The 24,375-nt window shown below is 36.7% G+C and overlaps 5 protein-coding genes across 6 annotated transcripts in view; 3 read left to right on the top strand and 2 right to left on the bottom strand.

The window, feature by feature from the left end:
- Positions 1-283: 283 nt before the first annotated feature.
- LOC110040655 (ras-related protein Rab6) lies at positions 284-6,303 on the bottom strand. Its single transcript, XM_020745930.2, has 7 exons — positions 6,106-6,303; positions 5,907-5,965; positions 5,004-5,057; positions 4,353-4,458; positions 3,811-3,922; positions 3,287-3,380; positions 284-2,406 (listed from the first exon to the last, which is right to left on the bottom strand). The coding sequence occupies exons 1-7, from the start codon at positions 6,167-6,169 to the stop codon at positions 2,269-2,271; spliced, it is 627 nt and encodes a 208-aa protein (XP_020601589.1). The 5' UTR covers positions 6,170-6,303; the 3' UTR covers positions 284-2,268.
- LOC110040652 (uncharacterized protein C5orf34 homolog) lies at positions 6,295-20,329 on the top strand. The gene is made up of 12 exons (XM_020745925.2): positions 6,295-6,663; positions 7,453-7,638; positions 7,987-8,220; positions 8,545-8,630; positions 9,401-9,527; positions 10,074-10,180; positions 11,722-11,788; positions 12,187-12,458; positions 13,038-13,139; positions 13,468-13,508; positions 18,132-18,217; positions 18,883-20,329. The coding sequence occupies exons 1-12, from the start codon at positions 6,337-6,339 to the stop codon at positions 19,045-19,047; spliced, it is 1,800 nt and encodes a 599-aa protein (XP_020601584.2). The 5' UTR covers positions 6,295-6,336; the 3' UTR covers positions 19,048-20,329.
- On the top strand, positions 14,209-17,008 carry LOC110059777 (uncharacterized). The gene has a single exon (XM_089293102.1). It carries the CDS (start codon positions 14,530-14,532, stop codon positions 16,999-17,001), a length of 2,472 nt encoding a protein of 823 aa, XP_089149228.1. The 5' UTR covers positions 14,209-14,529; the 3' UTR covers positions 17,002-17,008.
- On the bottom strand, positions 18,781-23,227 carry LOC110040654 (emopamil-binding protein-like). 2 transcript variants are annotated; one of them, XM_020745929.2, is made up of 5 exons: positions 22,991-23,227; positions 21,756-21,825; positions 20,902-21,040; positions 20,552-20,595; positions 18,781-19,975 (listed from the first exon to the last, which is right to left on the bottom strand). In XM_020745929.2, the coding sequence occupies exons 1-5, from the start codon at positions 22,991-22,993 to the stop codon at positions 19,779-19,781; spliced, it is 453 nt and encodes a 150-aa protein (XP_020601588.2). In that variant the 5' UTR covers positions 22,994-23,227; the 3' UTR covers positions 18,781-19,778. The 2 variants fall into 2 exon arrangements, with proteins under 2 accessions (XP_020601588.2, XP_020601586.2); XM_020745927.2 differs by lacking the exon at positions 22,991-23,227 and adding an exon at positions 22,089-22,298.
- LOC110040021 (calcium-binding protein 39-like) overlaps positions 22,344-24,375 on the top strand; it is an 18,262-nt gene continuing 16,230 nt past the window's right edge. The window contains exon 1 of the mRNA XM_089293109.1: positions 22,344-22,493. The gene's annotated coding sequence lies outside the window, so the exon portion shown is untranslated. The remainder of the gene's footprint in view (positions 22,494-24,375) is intronic.

The following is a 24,375-nucleotide window of genomic DNA, read 5'->3' as shown; positions in this document are numbered from 1 at the left end:
ATTTATGAGTAACTACTTTCGAGTGGGCTTGTGTTAGTAATGCAGTTCACTTCTGGGGAAAAATTTACAGAAAAATGTATGCTTACTTCCCACAAACTATTGACACATCTGTGTTTAATATTTTTGCCCAGAAATTTTATGAATTAAATTGCACTAATTTACAAAAATAAATTCAAAGTGAATTACTTGAAACTGCCTAATAATTGTGTTTTTTACCAGGAAAAAAAAAAAAAAAAAAAAACCATGCCAAGTACTCTATTGAAAAGTCAATCTTATGCAGACATTTGCACAGAACAAAATTTTTTACATTTTATTTATAAAACACGAAACCATGACTGTAAGTTAACACTGGTTATTATATGAATGCGCTGTGTATTAACACAAAATAACCATCTCTAGTCCACACATATAGCCTTGCTTGTGTGCAGGTGCTCTGAATATAATGGACTTGTTATGAGATCTTAGTCCCCATTTGCTGGGGAAAAAATAAAATAACTAGTCCAAAGTCATTAAATTTGCATAAGAAGCTACTAAACATGGAAAAAGATTACTATTTATCAGTGATAAATGATGAAGTTTGCAGATTATGTTGATTGCATGATTGCAGAAAATACCCAAATAGTAATTTAAAATATTAGTTTTAAAATCAAATTTCCTGTTGAATAAATTAGTTTGACTGAATTAGCCCTGAACCTGATCTTTCTTTTTTATCTCATTATTCAAAAGATGTTCACTTAGAAAGTTCTGACATTTTTTATCTCTTCATTATAAGTCGCTAACACACAGTCAAGCCCTCAGATCTGTTCTGTTTTAGTATGAACTATATAACATAGAAGTTTGTAAGCACATCGAAAACTCATTTATTTATGGAATACCAATACTGTAATATAAACAATATTATAATAATTGTTATGAAATACAAAACTTAAACATGAATACCTAATTTAGTGTTTTGTAAAGTTGATAACCACATGTACCAAACTGAATGAATATACAGGATCAGTCAGCTTTGTCTCAAAGTTCTAAAACCTGATGAAATATTATGGCTCACTGATTGTTAAATAATACATAATGTTATTCTGCAGAAAGAAAATAAACGCTTTGATCTGACACATGATTGTAATGCCACACTGCCAATATTATGGAAATTTTAAGTGTGTCCACAAGGATTGATTTCACTTTGAAATGGGCAAGACATCAGTACAAGCTATCACTCTGTCAAACTTATGATAACTGTAATTTTAGGGTGACATTTCAACAACTGTTCATCCCACTTGAGAGTTCATTTTCTTGTGCATCATGTTTTACCCTTAATCGTATCTGACTAAATTATTTATCTTGATTGGTTCTCTGTGCCTATTAGTCATGTAATCAGCATACGATCACGTGGTTGTCCAATAACAGGTATCCAATTATGTAAAATTTGGATACATAATTGGATACCTATGTGATTCACACGTCAATTTCGCACACTTTAATACCTTCCTTCTTTAAGTTTTCAACAGTTTTTAAAAATTATGGAAAACACTCTGACTTTTTCACTCAAAAGAGGTTCAAAAAAGACTTTTTTAATTTCCATATTTGTTTTAAATACGATTAATTGAAGGGGTGCATGGAAAAAGACGTTAAGTGACATCTGATAGACTGCAAGACTCTCCTAGCAAATTTCTTTTCACTTCCTTGTACAGAAAAGGAGACTTTGACATGAGATCAATAGTCACTTAGAGCGTTTTGCCACGCAACCCTTCAATTAGTAATTTGACCTTGTGTCATGCAATTCAGGGAGTAATTCCACTCGTAGTTTCAAATCGGCCTTAGGCTTTGCTCTCATCCGATTTTGAAATTACTCACGAAATTATTCCCTGAATTGTACTCCCCTCATTCCAATTACTATAAGATTACATGTATTTCTGATTTCAACTTTTTATGGTTGAAAAATAAACAAACCACAGCTATTGTATTCTTACACGCCACCTTTCCCAGATGTGTATGTTAGAATTAACTAAGCAGAACTTATCAACAAAACTTTTTTTTTTGATAGTTAAAACTTAGGCAAAACAAAGTCTTGCAGGTTCCAAGCAAGTGTGGCCTATGAGATAATAAATTAGATACCAAATTTGGCAGTTTTGGTATATCACTAACATGCACAATCAACCTTGACAAAATGATTCCAGGATCAAGATTGATAAGTTCATTTTCAGCAAAAAAGAAGAATAAAAATGACCACATTGGAATCTCCACCATCAGGGAATAACTGTGCATATTGATTCAACAAGCACAACCTCCAGCCTGTGGTTGGGGTTCCTGTGGTGTGTCCTTTAGTTTAACTTCTATAAGGTCGTCTTTGTTTGCTTTATCTGTTGTACTTTCCATGCCTGGTAATGCTGCAGCGACTCTCCTGAAGAGCTGTGAAAATATAATGAGTACAAATAACATTAAAAATATCCTAATCTTGGCTGCAAAATTAGCTACTACTCTTACAATAGACCGTGACACCCACAAATTTTTTTGCCGCCTTCAGAGTAATGTTTTTGATTCTGCAAATTTGTTTCAAACCAATCACATGGTACATTGAAATGCACCACGTGAGGACATTTTTTCGGTGTGGCGTCATGACTTTTTCGCATTACGTGATGTTCATTCACAATGTGTTTATCTTCAAGAAGAAAGGTTGTTGTGATGAATGTGTCTAAAAAAACCGCTTTGAATTTGTCCTGATCATTATTTTATCTTCAGCTGATAAACAGCGGCCATGCTGACAGTTCTATGGAAGACAAAAAGCACAGTGAGCTTTCCTCTTGATTATAAATGCGTTATGAATGAACATCACGTAATCAAAAAGTCATGAAGCCACACAGAAAAAAAATGTTCTCATGTGTTGTATTTCAGTGTACCACGTGATTGATTTGAAACAAACTTGCGGCATCAAAACATTACTCTGAAGGCGGCAAAAAAGTTTGTGGGTGTCACGGTCTCCTGGGAAGAGTAGTAAGTTACATTTCCCTACATGTAATTAGAGGGTAGGTTGAAGTTTGGCACTAATGTTTTAGAGTTGTTTTAATGCAGGGGACCATCAAAAAGCCACAAATTGCATTTCATAATAAAGATATTTATATAGGGAGCCCACATCAAAGGTAGTGGGTTTCAGCCCAGAGGGGACCCTGTAAAACAAAAGTACAAATCAAATTGTTTTCACAATTCTTGGAATTGTATACTCCCTGGAGATATTTCAATCCCCTCCTTCTTTACTGCATCACAGTGTACAGATGTCATCTAGCAATCCTACCTGTTTAACATTATATCCTGCCTTTGCACTTGTTTCTATAAACATCACATTTAATTCCTTTGCTTTTCTCTCTCCGTCTTCTGTTGTCACTTGTCTTGTTAAAAAAAAAAAAGCATTACAGAGCAACGTTTATGATAGAAACTATTTGTACTTAAGAGATGAAAAAAAAAACAAAACATTTTCCATGTGTCTGTCAAGTAACAAAAAACATGAGTGGAAGCTTGGGAGAATTAAAAAATGCATTATTTTACTCTTGAAAATTATCTCTCTTTCTCTTGCCTTCATAGAATGATGTACAATTTCTTTTGCTTTTAATAAAAATTTACTAATCTTATGGCATGGGCATCCATGGCAAACCTTTACAAAAAGTAATTCTTACAACCAGTAACCTGCACTGCTTTATAAGTAAGCCCAGGAAGTAACATGACTGCAAGAGCTGAATAGGAAATGACTCTGGTGGCAGTTATGAATAACAAAAATTAATGAAAACAAGGGCAAGAAGTACCTAATTAAATGATTCTCACCTTTTGTCTGAGAGATCTGTCTTGTTTCCAACTAACATAATAATCACATCACTTCCTCTCTCTGTTCTTACATCATCAATCCATTTTGCTGTTTGTTGGAAAGAATTATAATCTATACAAAAGGAATAAATATGTGTTACTATGGGGTTACCTTGAACTTTGAAAATACTGTTAAAGCAACAAAGTATCTCTCTTACAAGTTGATATAACAACCTTTACTACAAAAAACATTGGGAAACAGTAATGGGACAAAATCATAAATCAGATATTGATACAAATAGAAATTCTGACTAGGGTATGTTGAGGTATGTGAAGCAAGAACCAACAGACAGTATAGAATTGTGTTCCTAAAAATATTTTACATCTTCACTTTACGATGTTACAAGTGTCTGGCTGAAATGCATCTTAAGATGATACCAAAGACAGTGGTAATCATTGTGATGGTAACCATGACAACCATGAACTTTAATGACAAGTCTAAGAGATAGCCAAGAGTAAAAACTTCTAAATAAATGCTATATCATCGAGCAAAATCAAATTACTTGTTATGTCATAAACTACAACTGCGACACTTGAATCTCTTATGTAGCTAGGTATTAAACTTCTAAATCTCTCTTGGCCTGCTGTGTCCCACAATTGCAGTCTAACCTGAGGACAAAAAAAAAAGAACCGAGATTGCTTCATGATGGAACGATTGTATTATAAGTAATCATATAGAAGGATTAAGAATTACAGTTGTCCTAGAGTGACATCAACCAAAAAATAGGAAGGGCCACAATACTCCAAAATTTGTAGTAATTCCAAGATTGATACTGTCAACTGAGAGTAAATTAACTATGTACCAGTATTTAATTAACTTAGCGATAACCTGTCTCATAACTTACATTGTATTATTGCTATACATGTAACATTTGATCATAGATCTATTATTATTTATAGAAAGATACCAGAAATATAAATACCAGTAAATATAATAAAATTAAAAAGCAAAACAAAAAAAGAAGAAATAAATGAAGCCATATTAAGCAGCATTCTTACCAAATTAACTTGCATTATAAAAACTCAGCATAATCCACACTAAAGCAGTGTCTAAGTACATTAATTTAAAATAAAAACACACAGATAATACAATTACATGTAACTACATGTATGACAATTAGGGTTATAGTTCTGTGCTTGGCCACTAGGCTTACCGTTCTGTCTTCAAGATACATTGTTTTTGACAAGAAGTCTATTCCAATAGTTGCCTGAAAAAAAACAAAATAAAACAAACAACAACAAAAGAAACACTTACCTATGTAGATATGAACAGTGCACAAATGTATATCAATTGAATCAATACTTAACTTACATGTAGTTTACCATTCATTTCAAATACAAGAATCTTTTCTGCATAATTTAAACTACGTGACTGTACGTTGACTTACTAATCCATAGCTGTCAGATTCAGCAACTTTGTGAGGATCAAAATATAATCTTAACTTGTAAGCTAGAAAATAAATTATGGAAAACTACATTTACAGTGTAAGCCGTTAACAATTAAACAGCTGTCAGATTTAGTAAGTTTCTAAGGATCTAAAAATAATTTTGTAATCGGGAAGACAATGTATAAATTATGGAATAGTATCTTTATCATATTCAGCAAGTTTGAAGGATCTAAAATTAATCTTGAATACAAAGTACAAATTGTGGAAATCTACTTTAAGCTGTCAGGTTCAGCAAGTTTGTGAGGGTTTTAATTTTTAAGTGCCCGTCTATAACTAAAATGTTATGGTGTCTCTCAAATTATTGTTATGTCTGATACTTCACGTTGGCCCAGGATAATTAGCTTACATGTACGTATTAGTTAATGTACAAATATATAGGGCATCGAGTTAAATTAAATTAAATAGAGACAAGCTAAGCTAAATGGAATATTGTATTGGTAGGTAAAAAAGAACGTCGACTCTTAGGCATGGATTGCAAAATATTTAAACTGTGATACATATTACTAGCTTGTATGAACATACATGCTACAGTTTTGAACTACAGCAAAAGAACTAACAGAGGAAGTACAGCATACTACCCACACAGATGAAAAATATTTCTCAGCTTACTTGGTATGTGTTGTCAAAGCTGTCGTACATAAACCTTGTTATTAAAGAAGTCTTCCCCACTGAAAGAGAACAATATAGCAATTAAGCCGCCAAGACTGATACAGCGCGGTCAAGCCCATAATTATCGAGATCATAAACTGACTTTTCGACCACGACAATTATTTCTGCATGTGGCGACTAGTTGTCATTGTAAACTCACCGCTCTGTTCACCTAAGAAGACCAATTTGAATTTTCTCAGAGGATTTCCGAAGTCGGACGACATGGCTGCTCGAGGGAGAGTTACAACAGTTCAATACAAACCCGTCAAATGATATTTTTGTACCGAAGATCGCAGTATTTATATCACGAACTTTCGATCGAAGCCACGTCGAAAGTTGTAATGAGATCTGCGCTTGCGTAACCGGTACTTACCCAAATGACGTCACCGAAATGAGGAACCAAGCTTTGACTAAGAGGACGAAAATGGCGGAAGATTTGAAAAGATCTGCAGAAGTATGCACTCTTGATTTGCTCGTGCTGCACGAACATGATGGTTTGTTTATCAAGTACAGCGATGGCACATCACTTGAGCTTTCTCCTTGTGGATCAGTGTTTCTCCATCGTGAGGCGGCTCCAAGTAATTCTACCACGCGTCAGTTCACAAGATTCGCCCTGAGCTCATTTAGAACGAAGATTACCGAGGCTGTTAGATTTCGTAACCTATTTGCGGCCCAACCATACCTCTGCAAGGAACTTACAGATCTACAGGAACTCAGAGTAGGGTGCTTCGGTCATTACGAAACTGACATGCGGTCTCATTTAGGGCTGAGTGTTTATCGACAGATGAGAAACTTCGATCTCCCAAAAATATCGATCTCCACAACACATAAGCTTATCCTATATTTAATATTACGTGCATGAAAAAATGCTCATTACAGACTTTCCCACCTATGACTGCAGGTCTAATGAGATCCAGTATGTTTTCAGGTTATTATTATTATTATTATTATTATTATTATTATTATTATTATTATCATTATTATTATTATAAGCCACTAATAAACATTATTATTATTTTAAAAATTTTTTAAAAATTATTATTATTATTATTATTATTTATTTTTTTTTTTTACCTTTCATTTTACTTTCTCTTGCTAGAATCTGAACAAAATAAAACAAAATTAAATATGGCTTAAAATTATTATTATTATTATTATTATTTCTATTTTTTTATTTTATTTTTTTTACCTTTCATTTTACTTTCTCTTGCTAGAATTTGAACAAAATAATACAAAATTAAATATGGCTTATGAAACTTCAAGCTAAAAACATTTGAAATCCTGTTCAAGTTTATCAAGTTCAAAGAAAAGTCTGGCAATTTGTATACTTATGGTATCACAAGTCTTGTGGATCCAGAGGTGCTCAAAAGGTTAAGGGTGCAGTTTCAACATGAGCCCTTTGCCCTTAGAAAAATGGGGGAAGGTACAAAGCAGCATGGTAATATAAGTTATAGAAAGAAAATAACCATTTCTTCCAGTGTTAATAAATGTCATTAACCAACCCCAGGTTGGCTACCAGGAAGTTACACAGTGTTGTTGGCCTGATCACATCACCACAGGCTTTATTTCAAAACTGCCAGATGGGTCAACTTGTGTCACATCTGTAGATGGTCTGGCAAGTGTAACTCTTTTGCCGCACAGACAAGCTTTTGTTGCACGGTTTCTTGCAGAGGTTAAATATTCCTTGCCTCAGGTAAAGTCTTTCTATTTCACGTTATTACACACCAAAGTATTTTGATACTATATCCTGTTAATTGTGTACAAAGTTGAAACCTCTCTTTACTCTGAATAGAAACTAGAAAATACTTTCCATGAGCATCCAGCATCTTTCAGGGTTTCTTAGTCAATAGGAAAACCAAAAGTCAACAGGCCAAACCACTTTTCCTTTGCATTTTATATGACCATGGCTTATTCTGTTGAGGGAGTTGTAGCAGTTTGGGTTTAGTCAACATTTTCTTGAGCCATTGGGCTCTTCCCAGAGGCTGTTTCTCCTTCCCTTCCCCTCTTTTCACTGTTTAATCAGTGTTTGGTCAATTTATAGAAAGCAAGAAACAATGAGCCAGATGCTCAAAAGCAGAAGCACTACTTCACTTGGCAAGAACAAATTCACTCTTTGTTTTCATATCCTGAAGCTTGGAAGTATCCCCTTCAACTTGCACTTGATGCAGCAAATGACAAAAAGACACTGATCACTTCCTGCCATAATATGACAACTTTGCCAGCCTCTCTTCCAGTGACATGCAGTGCAGTTCATCTTCACAAGTGGAAATCTCAGGTCAGATTGAAAACTGCAGTACAGTACCATCTTAATCTTAAGCTGGTAATCAATAAATTGACACTTTTCAGACCCTGGCTTTAGTCAAATAACATTTTGCTTATTTTTATAAATAAGTTACTCTTAACTAGTCTTTCTGTACTTCTCAACAAACTAAAGGGAAGCAGAGACTGGTCAAAGGGGAATAGTGAGGAAGACCACACTTGCTTAATATCCTTCTTAAACGATATTTATTTGTCTTGAGTTGCAACACCTTTTAGTAAGTGTCTTAAAATGAAGACATCATTCTTTTAGTTATATTGAAGTCACTAAATTCTGTCCAAGGTACCTAATGACTGTGACCATGTGGAATGGGAGTTCTTTGGAAAACCCAACATGAAAGTCATTTGGAAAGATGGTGCCACATACAAGTATGTAGCAATTTAATTATTCAAAATAATCAGTAACATATTCATGTATAATTATTTAGAAAACAGCCCTAAGAAAATGTGTGTGCTGATTGGTTAAAAATTGCGTTTCTATAACTTGATAGAAACACAGAACTAGCACAAGCTGTTGATGTAGTGATGGTGCGAGCAAAGAGAATTTACATTTTGATGATCAAAGTAAACAAGTTGTTTCCCTTTTTTGTCGCGGTGTTTTCCAAAAGAAATATAGAAAACATGTTCTCCATGTTTCTATCAAGTTATAGAAACACTCGTAAAAGTTTGGGAGAACTCGAAATTTAAGCTATGGAAACACTCGCCTACGGCTCATGTTCCTAAACCATTTCTCGTTCTCCCAAACTTCCACTCATGTTTCTATAACTCGAGAGAAGCACAATGCATGTTTTCTACATGTATTTCTTAAGTAACAATAAACTATTGCCTGATAGCTAGCTGGCAAGGTTATTGGCAAAATTGGGTTAAATGAGATGACTTGTCAATGACACTTTCTTCATGGTTAATTTCAAGAGAACTGAAGTATTTTGAGTCACTTTATTGTGAGCACAATTGCAGGACACAAATTTAATGTAGTAAGCTTTTTAATTGATAAAATGAGCTGGATGTGGAATTGACTCTCCGCTGGCAAATGCAGTAATTGTTTCCATTTGTTATGGAGTGTTATATATTTAAGCACAGAAGTTCACCTCTGAGGACTTTTATTGAATGATATTACTGGATGGTTTTGTTACTTTCAGGATTTTTCGTCAGCCAACTGGCTTCTTTACTGTTGAGATTGATCCTAGAGATGGCTCTGTAATGAGGTCACGAACACCAAGAGGACGATATTTTGATCACTGGTTTGTTCGGCAAAATGGCCTGAAGGTATAACATATAATCCCAATCAGACATACTGCACTACTTACAACTTACAAATCCAGTAAAAGAAATTTAACTGTAACCATTAATCACTTGCATTGTTTAATCCTTCCTCGACAATTCCAAGATGAGAATACAGACCTACTGTATCTGGTCCAGGGGTTTCATTAAAATTTCCAGCAGGAGGACAACTGGTTTTCACAGGCAGGCAAAAGTTTTTGAACTGAACTTCTTTTCACTGAGAATAAAAACTTTCCTCTAGATGGTCAAGCCAGGTGGGCAAAATCAATCGTCCCAGTCGGTCAACCCCTACTGTTCATGTAGCTGTTGCCTAGATCTAGAATATAAAGCAGGTTAGCCCTGTGCACTTTTTGATACACAAAGTCAAACTGAAAGTTCCCAGTCACAATATGTATTGATGATCAAATATAGCAAAGAACCTAACTAACAATGTTCAGACTCAGTCCAAAAATAAAACACTTTTTACATGTTATGTTATGGGGTGAATGTTTGAAAATTTTCCAGATGTTTTATATTCAATTTGGCTTGCAGGATCTGGAGATTCAAGAGAGAGTTTACTCAGCTGACAAGCCACTTCCAGACAGACTGCAGCACAAATCTGAATATTCAATTGGTCGACTAGTAAAGCAGGCAGCAAGGTGGGATCTAAACAAAATGAATTCAGTCAAACCTTTATTATAAAAGTAAGCGGTCACCCTCTGGAAATAGCTAGGTGACCACTTAATGAGGTTGACTGTTTAAAAGAGGTGATCAAAATTAAGCACATTATGGGGCAAAACATTGAACAACAAAACAAAAGTACAGTAAGCGTGCAATCTACATTTAGTGTTCATCACAACTGTAACGCGAAATATATCTAAGAAGTAGCTAGAAGTCCACACACTAGCCAACAGATTTATGTTTATGTTGTTTGTAAGGAGAGCATTAACCAAAGTGTCTTTGCCTTAAAGCCGACTATTGACAGTTCTGGCATTTCATTTTACAATTGAAGTGAAAAAAATCAGTTATGGTGGTTTGTGATTTGGGGTTGATGACTTTATCTGGTAAAGCAAGTCACTGACTTTGTACATTGCCAACTAGAGTTCTTCATGACCACAAAACTGTGCTCCGGTTGACCACCCAATGTAACAAAGTGACCATTTAACTGAGGTGAATTACATTATACAGTTAGCCATTTGGGAAGTCCAAACAGTGACCATGTCTGCTTAATAGAGGTGACCACTTAATGGAGGTCAAATAGACACTCGGTAAATATGTGAAGCAAATTTTGAGAATCTGAATGCTGACCTCTTAATAGAGGGTGACTGGTTAACAGAGGGCAGCTTACAGTGTAATAGAGGTTTGACTGTAGTTGCAGCCTGCAAAACAGGCGGATTAGCAGGGCAGAGAGCGAAACGCTGAAGCAAAACGCGACACACGAGCACGGAATGTGACCACGAGTGCGAAGCGCGAGACAAAAACTCGGATTTTTTTTGCCTTGCACTTCGCGCTTGTGGTCACACTCCGCGCTCATGTATCGCGTCTCGCTCACTGCCCCACTAGTCCACCTGTTCTGCAGGCTACTGTAGTTGTCACTAACCATACTAAGCTTGGAGTCACACTCATGGGACTGGACAACCTTGTTTCCACGGTTTCTCTTCCTCCCCACCACCTGGAGTGATTTGGACAAAAGCAACACGACAAAAGTTTTCAAATTAGATGTCCCCTCCCTGACATTCTCAATTGTCTAAGAGACACATGACCAGACCAAACCAGGGTCTCTCACTCCAGGGGTGGGGAAGAAGAGAGACCCTAAGAAAGAGGTTGGGGACTGGACAGTCATACAGGAGTACAAAGCCTGCATTGGAATCTCAGTACCAATTTAGAAGACAAACAAACAGCACCTAACACACACTGTCTTTGGGCAGACTTGAGAAAGACAGGCATTGACAAATATCTTGTTAGAAGAAGTTAAGAGGTCGTCAAAATCATGTGAGTGGGGGAGGGGGTGGAGTGCCGTCTACCCTCCATGGGATAGCCTCTTATGAACCTGTTGTTTGGACTCGTCGGCTGACACAATGCTTCCTACATGTATGCCAAACAAAGAGAAAGTTGAATGGAAAAGTCAAGTCTTGCCCAGTGTTTTGGGGACTGCAGTTTTGTTGAAGCAGCGAACATGAAGACCATTTATCATTTTCAGATACATAGAATTCCTGAGCAATGCTGGACCGCGATTGGAGGAACGCTGTTGCTGGAAAGAGGTGCAGGTAACTCAAAACATGTGACCAAAGATTACAGTGAGTAAAAACTATACATCGTAGCAAATCTGAAAGTCAGATCAAACACTTGCTATTCAGATTCATTCTCTTTTAAAAATTAATATCCTGTTTGTTAGCAAATTGAATCAAAAACATGTTTTTAATAAATGTGATAATGATTGTATTGCCTTTTATAATTTTTAATCACTGATCCTCTAATAAGAGCAGTCTTCAATATTATTGAGTGTTGCAAAACCAAAACTAAACCAATTACTTACCAATTAGCCTTAATAACCCAGCCAATCTCAAACCATAGTAAAACCAAAACCAAAACAAAAACCAAAGTAATTGCGACACTCAATTGAAAACCACTCTAATACTGCAATTGGCATACAACTAATTAACAGGCAATGAAAACTACAACTCCACTGGATGCATGGTTTCATGAAGCACATATTATAGACACTGCTGACGTACCAGGCATGGGAAGGTTCAAGGCTTACTCAAATGGACACATCAATGCGGTGTTTAGTGACAGAACAATCCTTGACATAAGAAATTCAACTGACCATGATAAAGAAATATCACTTGAGAACTGCTGGTGCCAGCTCATTCTTCCTAATGGTAGAGTTGTGCAGTTTAGACTGACAGATGCAGAGTTGTGTGGTACATATGAACGGTAAGGAATTTTTATGATAGAGTTAAGTGTCTTACCCTGTAGGAACTATAGGGGTCATGTATGCTAAAGGCATCCATGGTCAGGTGTCGATCAATACCCTCGATCAATACCCTTGATTGACCCTTGATCCACACTTGATCAATACTTGATCAACACGTCGATTGATACTCAACTGAGACTTGACATCAGTTGAGAGTCGACTAATTTTCGCACACACACTTTCGAGTGTCAATCGATACATATGAATCAGTTGATACTCAGCTGTATATCGACTGACACTCGATCAAGTGTCGACAGACTTGCTGATGGAGTGCCGATGTAGTGTTGACCCAGTATCGCTGATGTTGATCAAGTGTTGATCAAGATATTGATCAAAGGTTGATCAAGGGTAATGATCGAAACTCAACCGTGGATACCTTTGGTACATATGAACCAACTATTGTAATCACTAACAGTTGTGCATCTCTAGAATATGCCCTATAATTTACGATTTTCTTTACTCTGACTCATAATGTCTGCTTTATCATGTATGAAAATTATGAGAAATCTCACTTTCACAATAATGACACCTTCATCCAGGTACCTACAGATAGCACTTCACTGGGCTGCTTGGGTAAAGGCCACACCCTCACAGAGACAAACATTTTATAAAGACTCAATATGGGACCCTGAAAAAAGAGGGTGAGCTGTTTTAGTATGTTGTTGTTGTTCTTGCTGTTAGCTTTCTCCCCACTGTTTCATTTCTTGAGCTGTAAACCACATTGATCAATATTCACTTAATCACTCTTAAACTTGAATATCAGAGAAAACATTTCCCTGCTTGTAAGGAAAGGTCCTGTCAGTATTAGATTTATAAATTTATAATCTTTGTATTCCTGCTTATAACGTTTTTCCTGTATATTTTTAATATGGACTTCTCTAATTCCATTGAGTTGTGCACATTGCCTATGCTATTTTTTGAGGCCACTGATGTGTAACTATTAATAGTTTTGTCTTTTTTTATAATCAGGGCTGTTACTGCTGAAGTAGAGAAAATAAAAAGATTTAACTGTATCCTTTATTTTTAATTAACTGTTTCTATCAAAATCTCTGATCATGATGATGCTGCAGTTAGTCTTTACGGCAAAAACTGAGCGATCAGCAGAGATTTGTGTACTGTTCTTACACATTTTAAGTGCGTGTGACAAGTTACTAATAAACATACGGCAACCAGCAGTTACCTAGCAGGTACCTGATGGCCTTATCTTGTATTCTGCCCACAGGCTTCACTTCAAACTACGTACTGTTAAGGGCCCATTAACCGATTTATGCGCACGCTCGTGTGCGTTGCTAAGGAGGTGAAATTTCACTTCCGGTTACTTATGTCAGCCTGAGTGCAGAAAATAAAAATAACTCAGTAACTTCCAAATTCGCTCACATTTTAGATGTTTTTCTTTGTGTTTCACAAAATGCAAAGTAAAAAAAGTACAAGCAAAGACAAAAAAAGAGAAAGACAGAAAAACAAGAGCAATAGAAAGAGAAAAACTAACTCTGTGTGGCTTTGTTTGATCTTACCGAAGTGAGCTGGAAGTGTAAATTGTGCACGCACTGATAGGGTAACTTCCAATATATATTAGGCGCACTTCCACTTTCTTTAAATGCTAAAGGAAACGCGGTTTTTCCTTAAATCCAGCCTTTTTTGACGGATTTCGATTAAAACCAACGTTGGAAACATAGCTATGCATTCCTTTTTCAAACTCATGCTTTTTTCCAGGGTTCGCACAGTCTTGAAAAGTCCTTGAATTTTAGAGGGAGTCCTTGAAAAGTCCTTGAATTCCATACATCCTTGAAAAGTCCTTAAATTCATTGGTAAGGTCTTGAAAAGGCCTTGAATTTTCTCCAACATAAAATCTTTAGGGGTCGAAGAAAGTTTTTTTGTTTAGATCAGAGTATTTTTTCATTTTTTTGTCGCAAGAATAACCTAGACACAAAAGCAAAACCGAAATGTGAGCCAAACTGCGATTAACTGCGAGCCGAAACCAAATTGACCAGCGGTTGTGTGTATGGCTTGTCATGCTCATGCACATGTCACATGGAGCTTGTAATTGCGGAGTTTTTCAAAACGTTCTGTTGTTGGAGGGTATTTGCTGAAAAAATGCCTGGAAAGTGTACATTTAACCCCAAATGGTTAACTAAGGAAGAATATAAATGGGTCAGGCAAGTAAAAGGCGATTTGCGGAAAGCATTGTGCATAGTGTGCAACAAAACTATCGCTTTAACAACGATGGGCGAGAGTGCACTACGTTCGCACATGGCAGGAAGTAAACATCAGACATCTGTAAAGTCGAATGCAACAACAAGTACTGTGAAGCCATACTTAGCGAAAGAAGTTTGTGAGGTTCAGAGCAGGATTTCCGCAGCAACTGTGAATCAGGAAAAGGTTGATACTGGTACTCTTGACAAAGATGCACCGATGAACATTCCACCGCCTCCAGCCACGAATGTTGCACCATCCTCTGGGAGGTCAGTTTCTCAGTTTTTTAGCAGAAATGATGTACTGAAGTCTGAGGTATTGTGGACTTTGAAAACCATTTCGAGTCACTGTTCTTATAATTCTAATGAAAACATTGAGAAAATTTTTCGTGTTATGTTTCCTGATAGCCAAATAGCTGCAAAATTTACTTGCGGATCAAGAAAAACATCCTACCTATGTGTTTTTGGTTTAGCCGAATACTTAAAGGAAATGTTGATGAAAGCTGTAAAAGGATATTTCACGATTCTCTTTGATGAGAGCTTAAATAAGAAGAGTCAATCAAAGCAAATGGACATTCACGTTCGTTATTGGGAGGGTGACAAAGTTGTCACACGTTACTTTGGCTCACAGTTTTTGGGTCATGCAACTGCCAATGATATGGTCAAGCATTTTGAGGACAGTGTGGTGAACAGTGGACTTCCTATTTGCAACCTGGTACAAATCAGCATGGATGGACCTAATGTTAATTGGAAGTTCTTTACAAATATGAAGAAGAAACTATCTGATGATTTTGATACAATTTTGATAAACATAGGATCATGTGGACTCCACATTGTGCACAATAGCTTTAAAACTGGAGCAACTGCAGCAGAGTGGAAAGTGGAAGCATTGCTGTCAAGCCTTTATTATCTTTTTAAAGATTCACCTGCAAGGCGGGAAGATTTCTTACAGATTTCTGACAGCACCAGGTTGCCCCTCAAGTTTGTGAATCACAGATGGCTGGAGAATGAGACTGTTTGTGAAAGAGTTCTAGAACTGTGGGAGGACATACTCAAGTATGTGAGAGCTGCTGAATCCAAGCAAATCACAAAACCAGGGAACAAATCATATGAAACAATTGTTGAAGCTACCAAGGACAAACTAATCAGAGCTAAATTGCAATTTTTCAAGTGTGTAGCAGGGCAAATTCAACCATTTTTGGTTACATTTCAAAGTGACAAACCCCTAACACCCTTCCTTTCTAGTGAACTGTGCAACCTCCTAAGATCATTAATGCGAAGGTTTATGAAGAAAGAAGTTTTGTCAGAAGCTACAACTGCTGATAAGCTTGTCAAACTTGACGTCGCCGATAAACAAATCCATGTAAACTACAAAAAGATTGACATTGGTTTCTTAAGTGAAAAGGCACTAAAAGACTCTGTTGGAGCAAGTGAAAAGCAAGTTTTGGAATTCAGATTGCAGTGCAAGACCTTTCTGATAGAACTTCTACAGAAGCTTTTGACCAAATGTCCTGCTTCATATTCCTTGGTGAGAAATTTGAGTGCTTTGAACCCCAGAGAGATGGCTTCTGATGCAGACCAGTCCATATCCAGGTTTAAAAGGGTTGTATCCCAACTTGTGAATGTCAGAAGGATCAAAGAAAGTGACTGTGATGCCATAATCCAGGAGTACACTAGTTTTCTGGACAACATACCAGCCTTTGGATCTGAGAAGTTTTTGAACTTCAAATTTAGTACTGACAGATTAGATGAGCTGTTCAGCACTTATATGAATACCGAGTCTTACCAGAAGTTGTTTAAAGTAGTACAGCTCCTTTTAGTCCTGTCTCATGGTCAAGCTTCAGTAGAGAGAGGTTTCTCAGTGAATAAGGAGCTTGAAATTGAGAATCTAGCAAATCAATCACTCGTGGCTCAACGCCTTGTGTGTGATCATTTAAATGCTGTAGGTGGCGTCTTGAATGTACCTCTTACCCAGCCTTTACTCACCTCATGCGCAGGAGCAAGAAAACGTTATGAAAGGTACCTGGACCAACAACGACAGAACAAGAAATCTGAAGAAGGAAGTCGGAAGCGGAAGTCTTTGTTGGATGAAATTGAGGAACTTAAAGAGAAAAAGAGGAGAATGAATGAGGACATTGACTCTTTAATTAAGTCGGCAGATAATTTGTCTGAGAAGGCTGAATCGACCAGAGATATATCTTTTGTGACACAGTCAAATTCTCTAAGAAAAACGTCCAAAGAGAAGGCAGAGGAACTAAAGAACCTAGAGAAGAAGATGGAGGAGAAACTTCAGGCATTAAAATCCTGTTAATTGAAAAGGTGCATGTTATTTACATTATTTAACCTGTAACATTACACTATTTACATTTATTGGTGGGTCCTTGAAAAATAAATTCGGTCCTTGAAAAGTCCTTGAAAAGTCCTTGAAAAATGGTTGCAATTTTCTGTATGAACCCTGTTTTCAGAAAATTACGAACTTTTTAATATTTTGAAACTCTCTCAAAATCTGACCTTTTAGAAATGAAACAAAATCGATGCATAGCATAATGAGGATTTAAATTAAAATATTAAATCAATGAAAAAAATTCTGATAAAGTAATTTACCTGGGAGCCTTTGTGTTTTTTCAGTATTGGTCACATGACCATGGGCGTGGCCTGATGACGTCATCACTAGTGTTGCTGATCATGAAAAAGTTAAAACACATGAAATAACTCTGAAGTGACTAAAAATGAGGAGGTTATATGAGAATAAATTTTCCCTTGCAACTGCTTGAAAAGATCAGTTAATGGGCCCTTAAGTACATTTAATAAAAGTACAGGACGATAAGGAATAAAATGCTGTGTAGTAAGGCCTAGTTCAGACTAGTGACATAATCGCTTATGACTGTAATGCAGAGCTGTGTTCTGGAAACACCCGGATGCCACAAGCGACTATCTTTTACCATTGGGCTTAAATGCTGGGCACCCAGAATTTCATGGTTAGGAAACTTGGGGCTCATAATTTTTTGTAGACCACAGCCTTGGTAATGCAAACATCGACACTTAGACATAATGAAAATATCAGTTTTTCTCCCCTTATGTCATTATTTCCATGCTGTTATGTTACTATTATGTTGGAGGGTTCCGGATAATTTTTCAATGCAGGGTGTCCATAAAGAATTCCAACAAGTCAATTCTCAGTGCTCCCTCCAAATCACATAATAAATTTCCTAGTAATTTGTTGTGTCATGTAACTGACCTTGTTTGGCCTTTTACCTGAGACCCCTCACTTATCTGGAACACTGATCTTGTTATGTCAGGATGTTCACACTGAAAACATAACATTTAACGTCCTTCTTTAATGATAATCTTATGTGATTATGTTGCTGATGTGTAACCATTGATAGTAACTCATTCATTCAAGTCAACATGTCATTTGTGATCCTTAAATTTGCAAACAAGTATTACCTCAGGATATTCATAATCAACATGCTACAAATTTAGTACAGAGTTCACTCATTAAGGACACTGAAAAATCTGCAAACAAGGTGTTTATTGAATACTTGTATGTTAATCGGAAACTTATTTTCAGCCTGAATTCTATCTGCCTCTTCAGGTGGCTTAATCCACAAACACAGATCAAAATACTTGCCAATTCCATCCAATAGTAGGGCTGTCATGCATCAAGGGCCGTAACCTGTAACACATGCATGATTTTCCCTTGATGCTATGGGTGAAATTGCCTGTTGTTGATAGAATCCACAAGTTTGCTGCTGGTGTGAAGAACAAGGTAACATAATGACAGTCAAGGTAACATAATGACAGTCCCAGGGTTCTTCCAAAAATTTGAAGTAGTCAGAGAAAAATTTCAAGTGGCCAGCAACAATCTCTTTCCCTGCCAAGCTGACCCAAAAAAATGTATGTATATTTTCCCTGAGAAGTGCGCCCAGGCCGAGTAGATGACAATTTTTGCCGATTACCAAAGCTTTTGGAGAACCCTGCAGTCCCGAATAACATGGTGACCACTTGATTACCTCAAAACAGGGTTGTAAGTGATGGGGTGAGGTTTGAAATTCAGGCTAACTTATGTAAGAATATGTAAAAAACAGTATTTTCGCAACGGAGTTAGTTTATTGACACTAGTTTTCACATGTTTCCCTATTATGTGCTTAGTCTATCAAATGAATGTTTTTCTTTTCTCATCTTTGTCCAGGAAGACCTTGAAGGTGGCAATGTAGATTGTGCAAACATCCCAAATCTTCTTGACAGAGAAACTATGATCAAGAATGCTCTGGAACTGACTAATAAAGCCATAGATGACATTGACAGCTTACTAGCTACATCTAAATGTTCCTCTCAAAATATTCCTTTACAATAATTTTTTTTAAAAATTATCAGGTAATTAAAAGAGTGCTTCTAAAGCAAAAGGTATTGATAATATTGAGGGTTCCACGTCCAAGACATATTATGTGACTTATTAATGTTGAAGTTCCTAGGGCTAACTAAAAGTTACAGTAGGGATATAACAAGCGAATGATGCTTAAGTCCAAGCTAAAACTCTTTTATAGGTAGACAAATGTCTGGGTTTAGACCAATATAAAATCGTGTACCATGGAAAGTACAGAGCCCATGCAGCCTTGAATGAAACAAGAATAGGGTTATTTAAAAGACTAGCCATATGCATGATATAATTAAACCAGACGTTGCGACATGCATGCATGAAAGGCTATAGTTGTGAATATTGTTTAAACTAGATAAGAAAGACTTATGTAATCTTCTAACGCGTAACAGCTCGATTGCGTTGCATTTAGCAATTATAGTAATTCCGTTGGAATTCCTTGTTGACACCTTGCCTTGAAGAAACCTTGGAACCTTGCTCTAGTACAATTTTGTTCCAAGATTTTTGTCAATGTTTGTAGGTGCATATAGAAACATAATATGAAATTTTTAAACATCTGGAAGATGCACAAAACTTAAACACACACATCATACCCCTCAGGTTTGAGTGAAAAAAAAATGTACTGGAGGAGGCCTAGCAAAACAATGCATTTGAGGGAAACTCATAAGAAAACACTGAAAAGATAAAGAAGAAAGAGGCACAGTCTTTCATCATTTCTTCTTTCTGTTTGTAGTAGATACACTGGTGTGCACAACTTCCATTTCCTTCCAAGAATGCCACAACAAAAGAAAAGGAATTACAACCCAGAGACTATTAAAAAACACCAAGTAACACCACAGATACAATAAGGAGCTTGTGTCCAAACTTGGGCTGCCAGTCAACCATTCTGGACAAAATGTCATCCAACCTAGCAAACAATATGGAGAGTTTGTCAAGAGCAATGTTTCACCTACTTATTTCTATACTAAAAGATTTGTGCACAATATTTCAATGCAACATGTTGCAAATTGAAAGGCTGGTGCACGTATTTGGCTGGGCTTTTAGACCTTGATAGTGTTATTTTATAGGTGTGGAATTATTTGGCTCAAATCTAGGGATTGCTAGTTCTTCCTCATGTACACTGTAATGTCTCAGATGTCTGGTTCATAGGCTACAGATTAAGGTAGAAACTACCATTACCTGAGTTTCACACTTGAAGCAATCATTAGACTTTGCCCTTAGCGGCGGTTGAAACAAAATTAAAACTGACTCATGGAAGGTGTGTGGAGCAATCCTGTTTCTGATTGGCTACATAGAACTTATTCTTGTGCCAGCATTTTGTTACAAGTTCAGATCTTTTGTTGAGAATCATAGGTCTGTCAGTGGATAGAATGCAGAGTTTTTCTGTCAATCAGATATTAAATAAGCTACTGTAATAATTGCATAAGTGTAATGGTAAACTACAGTCTGTAGTATATTATTTACAGGATGTTAATAGCCATACCTCCATACAGTTCACATGCACAAAGAGTTATCTGCACAAAGTGTCTGCCAGAAAAAAAATAGCAACATATTTATCATACATGCTGTATAAATTCACTTGTAATACCTAAGCCCTGTAGCACTTCACCTGTGTTTTGCTTTTTGTTTGTTTTGTTGTTGTTGTTGTTGTTTCTTTCATTGTCTTGCCAGAAAACAACTTAACATCAGTGTGGATTTTTAGTTTTCTCATACCTAATTGCCTTTTTCTTTGCAAGTTATTGTTGTTGTTGTTGTTGTTGTTGTTGTTGTTGTTACACCATGGCATATTTCCATAAATATTTCTGGTGTTCATGGTTTTCTGACTTTGTTTACCTGTAGTGTTTGTCACAGATAATAGCATAGATCAACAACAGAGCCAGGGGTCCAGTGATGACAACTGTAAGAATCTCTAAAGAAACAATTGTTGGGTCAGAAAACAGCCATCTTGAATCTGCCTTGCCATATTCTTTCCCTGAGAACAAAAACTGTTGTGAACTCCAGTCTCATTTGAACAAGATTATGCCAGTTACCTCATCTAAAACATGCTACCTATATCAAATAATCTAAATATGGTATAGTATTCATATTTATATAATGATGTCTCTGGTGAACTGTCAGCAAAGAAAACAGGGATCATGCGTAATAAAGGTATCTGTGGTTGAGTATCAATCGATACTCTTGATCGATACCCTTGGTCAAAATCTTGATCAATACTAGATCAACATCCCGATTGATACTTGGTCGATACTCTATCAACATTTGATCAACAGATGGCCCAGTGTTGACTGACTTGTATGAATCGATCAAAAATTTGGTCGTCTCTCAAACGAGATGTCAATGGAGTGTCAATCAAGTGTCAACTGAGGTGTAGATGGAATGTCAATCGAGTATTGATTGAGTGTCAATCAAGGATGGTTCGAAGGTATCAATCGACACACAACCGCGGATGCCTTTAGTACATATGATCCGAAAAAGGTCGTAGACTCATAGTAATCTATGCGGGGCAACCAACAAATTTTGAACCACTCAGATACAAACTTCAAAGGTGCTGACAACAAAAGACTAGGCTGTCAGAGGGGGGAGTTGCAGATAAAAAATGGAATACCATCCCAGTGATGCTTACCAAATGAATTATACCATGCCATTTCTTCCATGCGTATATTTTTGTTTAAAAAAGAAATACTCACAAACTTCAGCCAGGATATGGTTGGAGTTATTGACAGATCCAGTGAGTGAGAAGTAAACAAATGGTCCTTCCTAAGAAATAGATCAGGTGTTTAAAATAAAAATGCTGCTTTGGACTTCATTACCATAACATGTCACGCAATCATATTTGCGTGACGACTAGGAGGCTGTTCAATAAACCCAGGTCAAATCATCTCTCTCATAACCCATGAGCCCAACTGCAAGCTAGGTTGTGACTCATGCAGTATATACATTAAAATAACTTTTGATATTTTCCTACGTTAGTCGCCAACGGCCACCTCAGTTCCTATTGTCAGCTTATTCAAAACACGTACCAGTGAAAAATGTGTCAGCGCATCATAAAAAAGCCACGCAATTATCCACTTCTCTAATGATGGGAGCTTACGGCTAACTGAAAAGGCCAAAGTTATTGCTCCAAGACATTGCAAAAAAGTGAACGATAAGCTTGCAATGCAAGTCAAATTTGCCTCCACAAAAGTCCAAAAGCCAGTCATTTCAATAGTTATTAACACTGCTTACTTCATGTACAAAGTAATGAAAATGACATACTTCCCTTAAAAGCGCCATGTTGACCGTGGAAACTGGAGCGATATTTTACAACTTGATGGTTTTCATTGTTTCCGTTTAGGCGTGTTTATATTGAAGAAAGTCTATTCTTGTCCACAATTTCCCTCGATTTCAAGTTTCTGGTAATTCAAGAGTGGTTACTAACTGTTCAGGTAAGAGTTACCGTTGTTACAAGTTGGCCTGTCTGTCTTAAAATTCGCATTCTTCACGAACATAAGCTTGAACTCGAGAAAGCGGCTTTAAATGACAAATTAGAGAGACATTGATCCTTAAAATCAGCATGTACGCAACTGTACTCGACTGTATTTTTTTAAATTTTTTTTTGCTGTCCTGATACATTCCTTTCCAGTAACAAATAAATCCGCTAGCAGCCACGATCTAGAAATACTTCGGGTCCAAACGTGCGTGTTTGCGGCTTTACAGCTTTCCTAACTTGATATCTAACTCTAACCGTTGAATGCTCTGCACTACAAACCCAAATACCTAGATAAGAAATAATTCACACTTAAATACTATTTAATAAGTAGTTGGGTGAAAGTTATTTCTTATCTTAATTACCAGTACGCCTGCAGATCACTTGGTATTTGAGACAGCAACCAGTACATGAATTACAAAACATTCGTTCTACTAAATAAGCGTAGATACAAACCATGTGGACTGATTATAAGACTTGTAGTAGTTTAGAAATGGACTAGCTAACAGCTCATGCTAACTTGAGTTAATAATTAATGCCTCTGTCAATTCCAAGCCTGCTGATCCCCCACCCCAGCATTCATGAGGCATTTTCAACCCATTAACTCCTGGAGCTCTTTGCCAAAACCGCATTCTTTGGACATTTGGGAGATTTTCTGCCTGGGTGTGAGCCAAATTAGCTCCAATGTACTTAAAAAGGCATTTGCAACATAACAGCATGCCTTACTTTCTACTAGCACCACGGCTTTACAACATTTTTGTTTGGGTGTGCACAGAAATCAAAATTTGTGACCTACGTCTTTAGGCTTTTCTGTTTTTTTAGTTTTTCTTGACTTTCCTTATCTTTTTGTGGCAGTGATTGACCCTCTACTGGGCTTGCTTCCAGTTTAGAAATTTCTGAGAAAGCATCATTGAGACAGGCAATTTTCACCATGGAGTAGCTAAGTGTCATTGCAGGAAAGTTTGCTCCACATTTTTCTCTCAAATTTATGAGCATATTTGTGCATATCTTAGACTCCACTGGGCCAATCACTCCGATCTGGGTATCAGTAGAAAGATCTTTTCCTCCTGCAGAACTTGAGTGTAGATGATCAATGCCAATTTTGATCAAAAGTGATGAAGTCAGAAGTGGAACAAAGGCCAATGCTCGTCACGGCTGGTTACGTCCAGCACAGGAGTCAGTGGGTTAAATTTTTTGAAAAAATTTTGTAAATGTCCCAGGAATGCTAGCTAGAATAGTTGATGTACAAATCTCCTCAGTGAGGCTTCAGGAAGATTGCAAATTCCTGACCCATAGGACAAGGTCAAAATTCCATTTTATTTAATACAGAACCACGAGTGTTTTACTGGGAAATACACCACTTGTAAAATTCATACAAAACCACTTCCGGGATTTAGGTAGCGTATTTTCCATATCTTCATTGGTGAAGATATTGACGACTTCACTGATATCATTTTTGACCCTTGATCTGTGCTAATATTTGTTGGTGTATGATCGAAACATCTTTGGATCTGCCTCAAGATGTATCGAGCACTGTACTACGGAAAAATCGAAACACAGACTTCCTATATATTTATATATATATTTATTTATATAAAGTGTAAAATTTGATTTTCGTAGAACAATGCTCAATACATCAGAGTAGAGCGAAGTATACAATGTGGGAGGAAAAACACAAATGAACTACAAGTTCATCCCTACAAGCCTGTTTCGTGGTCGCCACGTGGGCAACCACGAAACAGGCTTGTAGGGATGAACTTGTAGTTTATTTGTGTTTTTCCTCCCACATTGTATGTATGTATGTATGTATGTATGTATGTATGTATGTATGTATGTATGTA

The sequence above is a fragment of the Orbicella faveolata genome, unplaced genomic scaffold (assembly GCF_042242905.1).
Source record: "Orbicella faveolata isolate gen_17 unplaced genomic scaffold, um_ofav_v1 contig_25, whole genome shotgun sequence".
In the NCBI taxonomy this organism is placed as follows: domain Eukaryota; kingdom Metazoa; phylum Cnidaria; class Anthozoa; order Scleractinia; family Merulinidae; genus Orbicella; species Orbicella faveolata.
This window is presented reverse-complemented; position numbering and strand designations above follow the sequence as displayed.

Bases quoted from the DNA above. Each gene is read 5' to 3' on its own strand.
- LOC110040655 (XM_020745930.2), bottom strand. From the start codon at position 6,169: ATGTCGTCCGACTTCGGAAATCCTCTGAGAAAATTCAAATTGGTCTTC. The intron at 5,058-5,906 runs GTAAGCTGAGAA...GTTTTTTTTCAG, and splicing joins GCTTTGACAACACATACCAA to GCAACTATTGGAATAGACTT. The intron at 3,923-4,352 runs GTAATTTGATTT...CCTTTTGTATAG, and splicing joins TGTAGTTTATGACATAACAA to ATTATAATTCTTTCCAACAA.
- LOC110059777 (XM_089293102.1), top strand. From the start codon at position 14,530: ATGGAGCTTGTAATTGCGGAGTTTTTCAAAACGTTCTGTTGTTGGAGG.
- LOC110040654 (XM_020745927.2), bottom strand. From the start codon at position 22,268: ATGACTGGCTTTTGGACTTTTGTGGAGGCAAATTTGACTTGCATTGCA. The intron at 21,041-21,755 runs GTGAGTATTTCT...TTTTGTTCTCAG, and splicing joins CCATATCCTGGCTGAAGTTT to GGAAAGAATATGGCAAGGCA. The intron at 19,976-20,551 runs GTATGGCTATTA...ATTGTTTGCTAG, and splicing joins TGCATGTGAACTGTATGGAG to GTTGGATGACATTTTGTCCA.
- LOC110040652 (XM_020745925.2), top strand. From the start codon at position 6,337: ATGAGGAACCAAGCTTTGACTAAGAGGACGAAAATGGCGGAAGATTTG. The intron at 7,639-7,986 runs GTAAAGTCTTTC...GTCAATTTATAG, and splicing joins TTAAATATTCCTTGCCTCAG to AAAGCAAGAAACAATGAGCC. The intron at 10,181-11,721 runs GTGGGATCTAAA...TATCATTTTCAG, and splicing joins CTAGTAAAGCAGGCAGCAAG to ATACATAGAATTCCTGAGCA.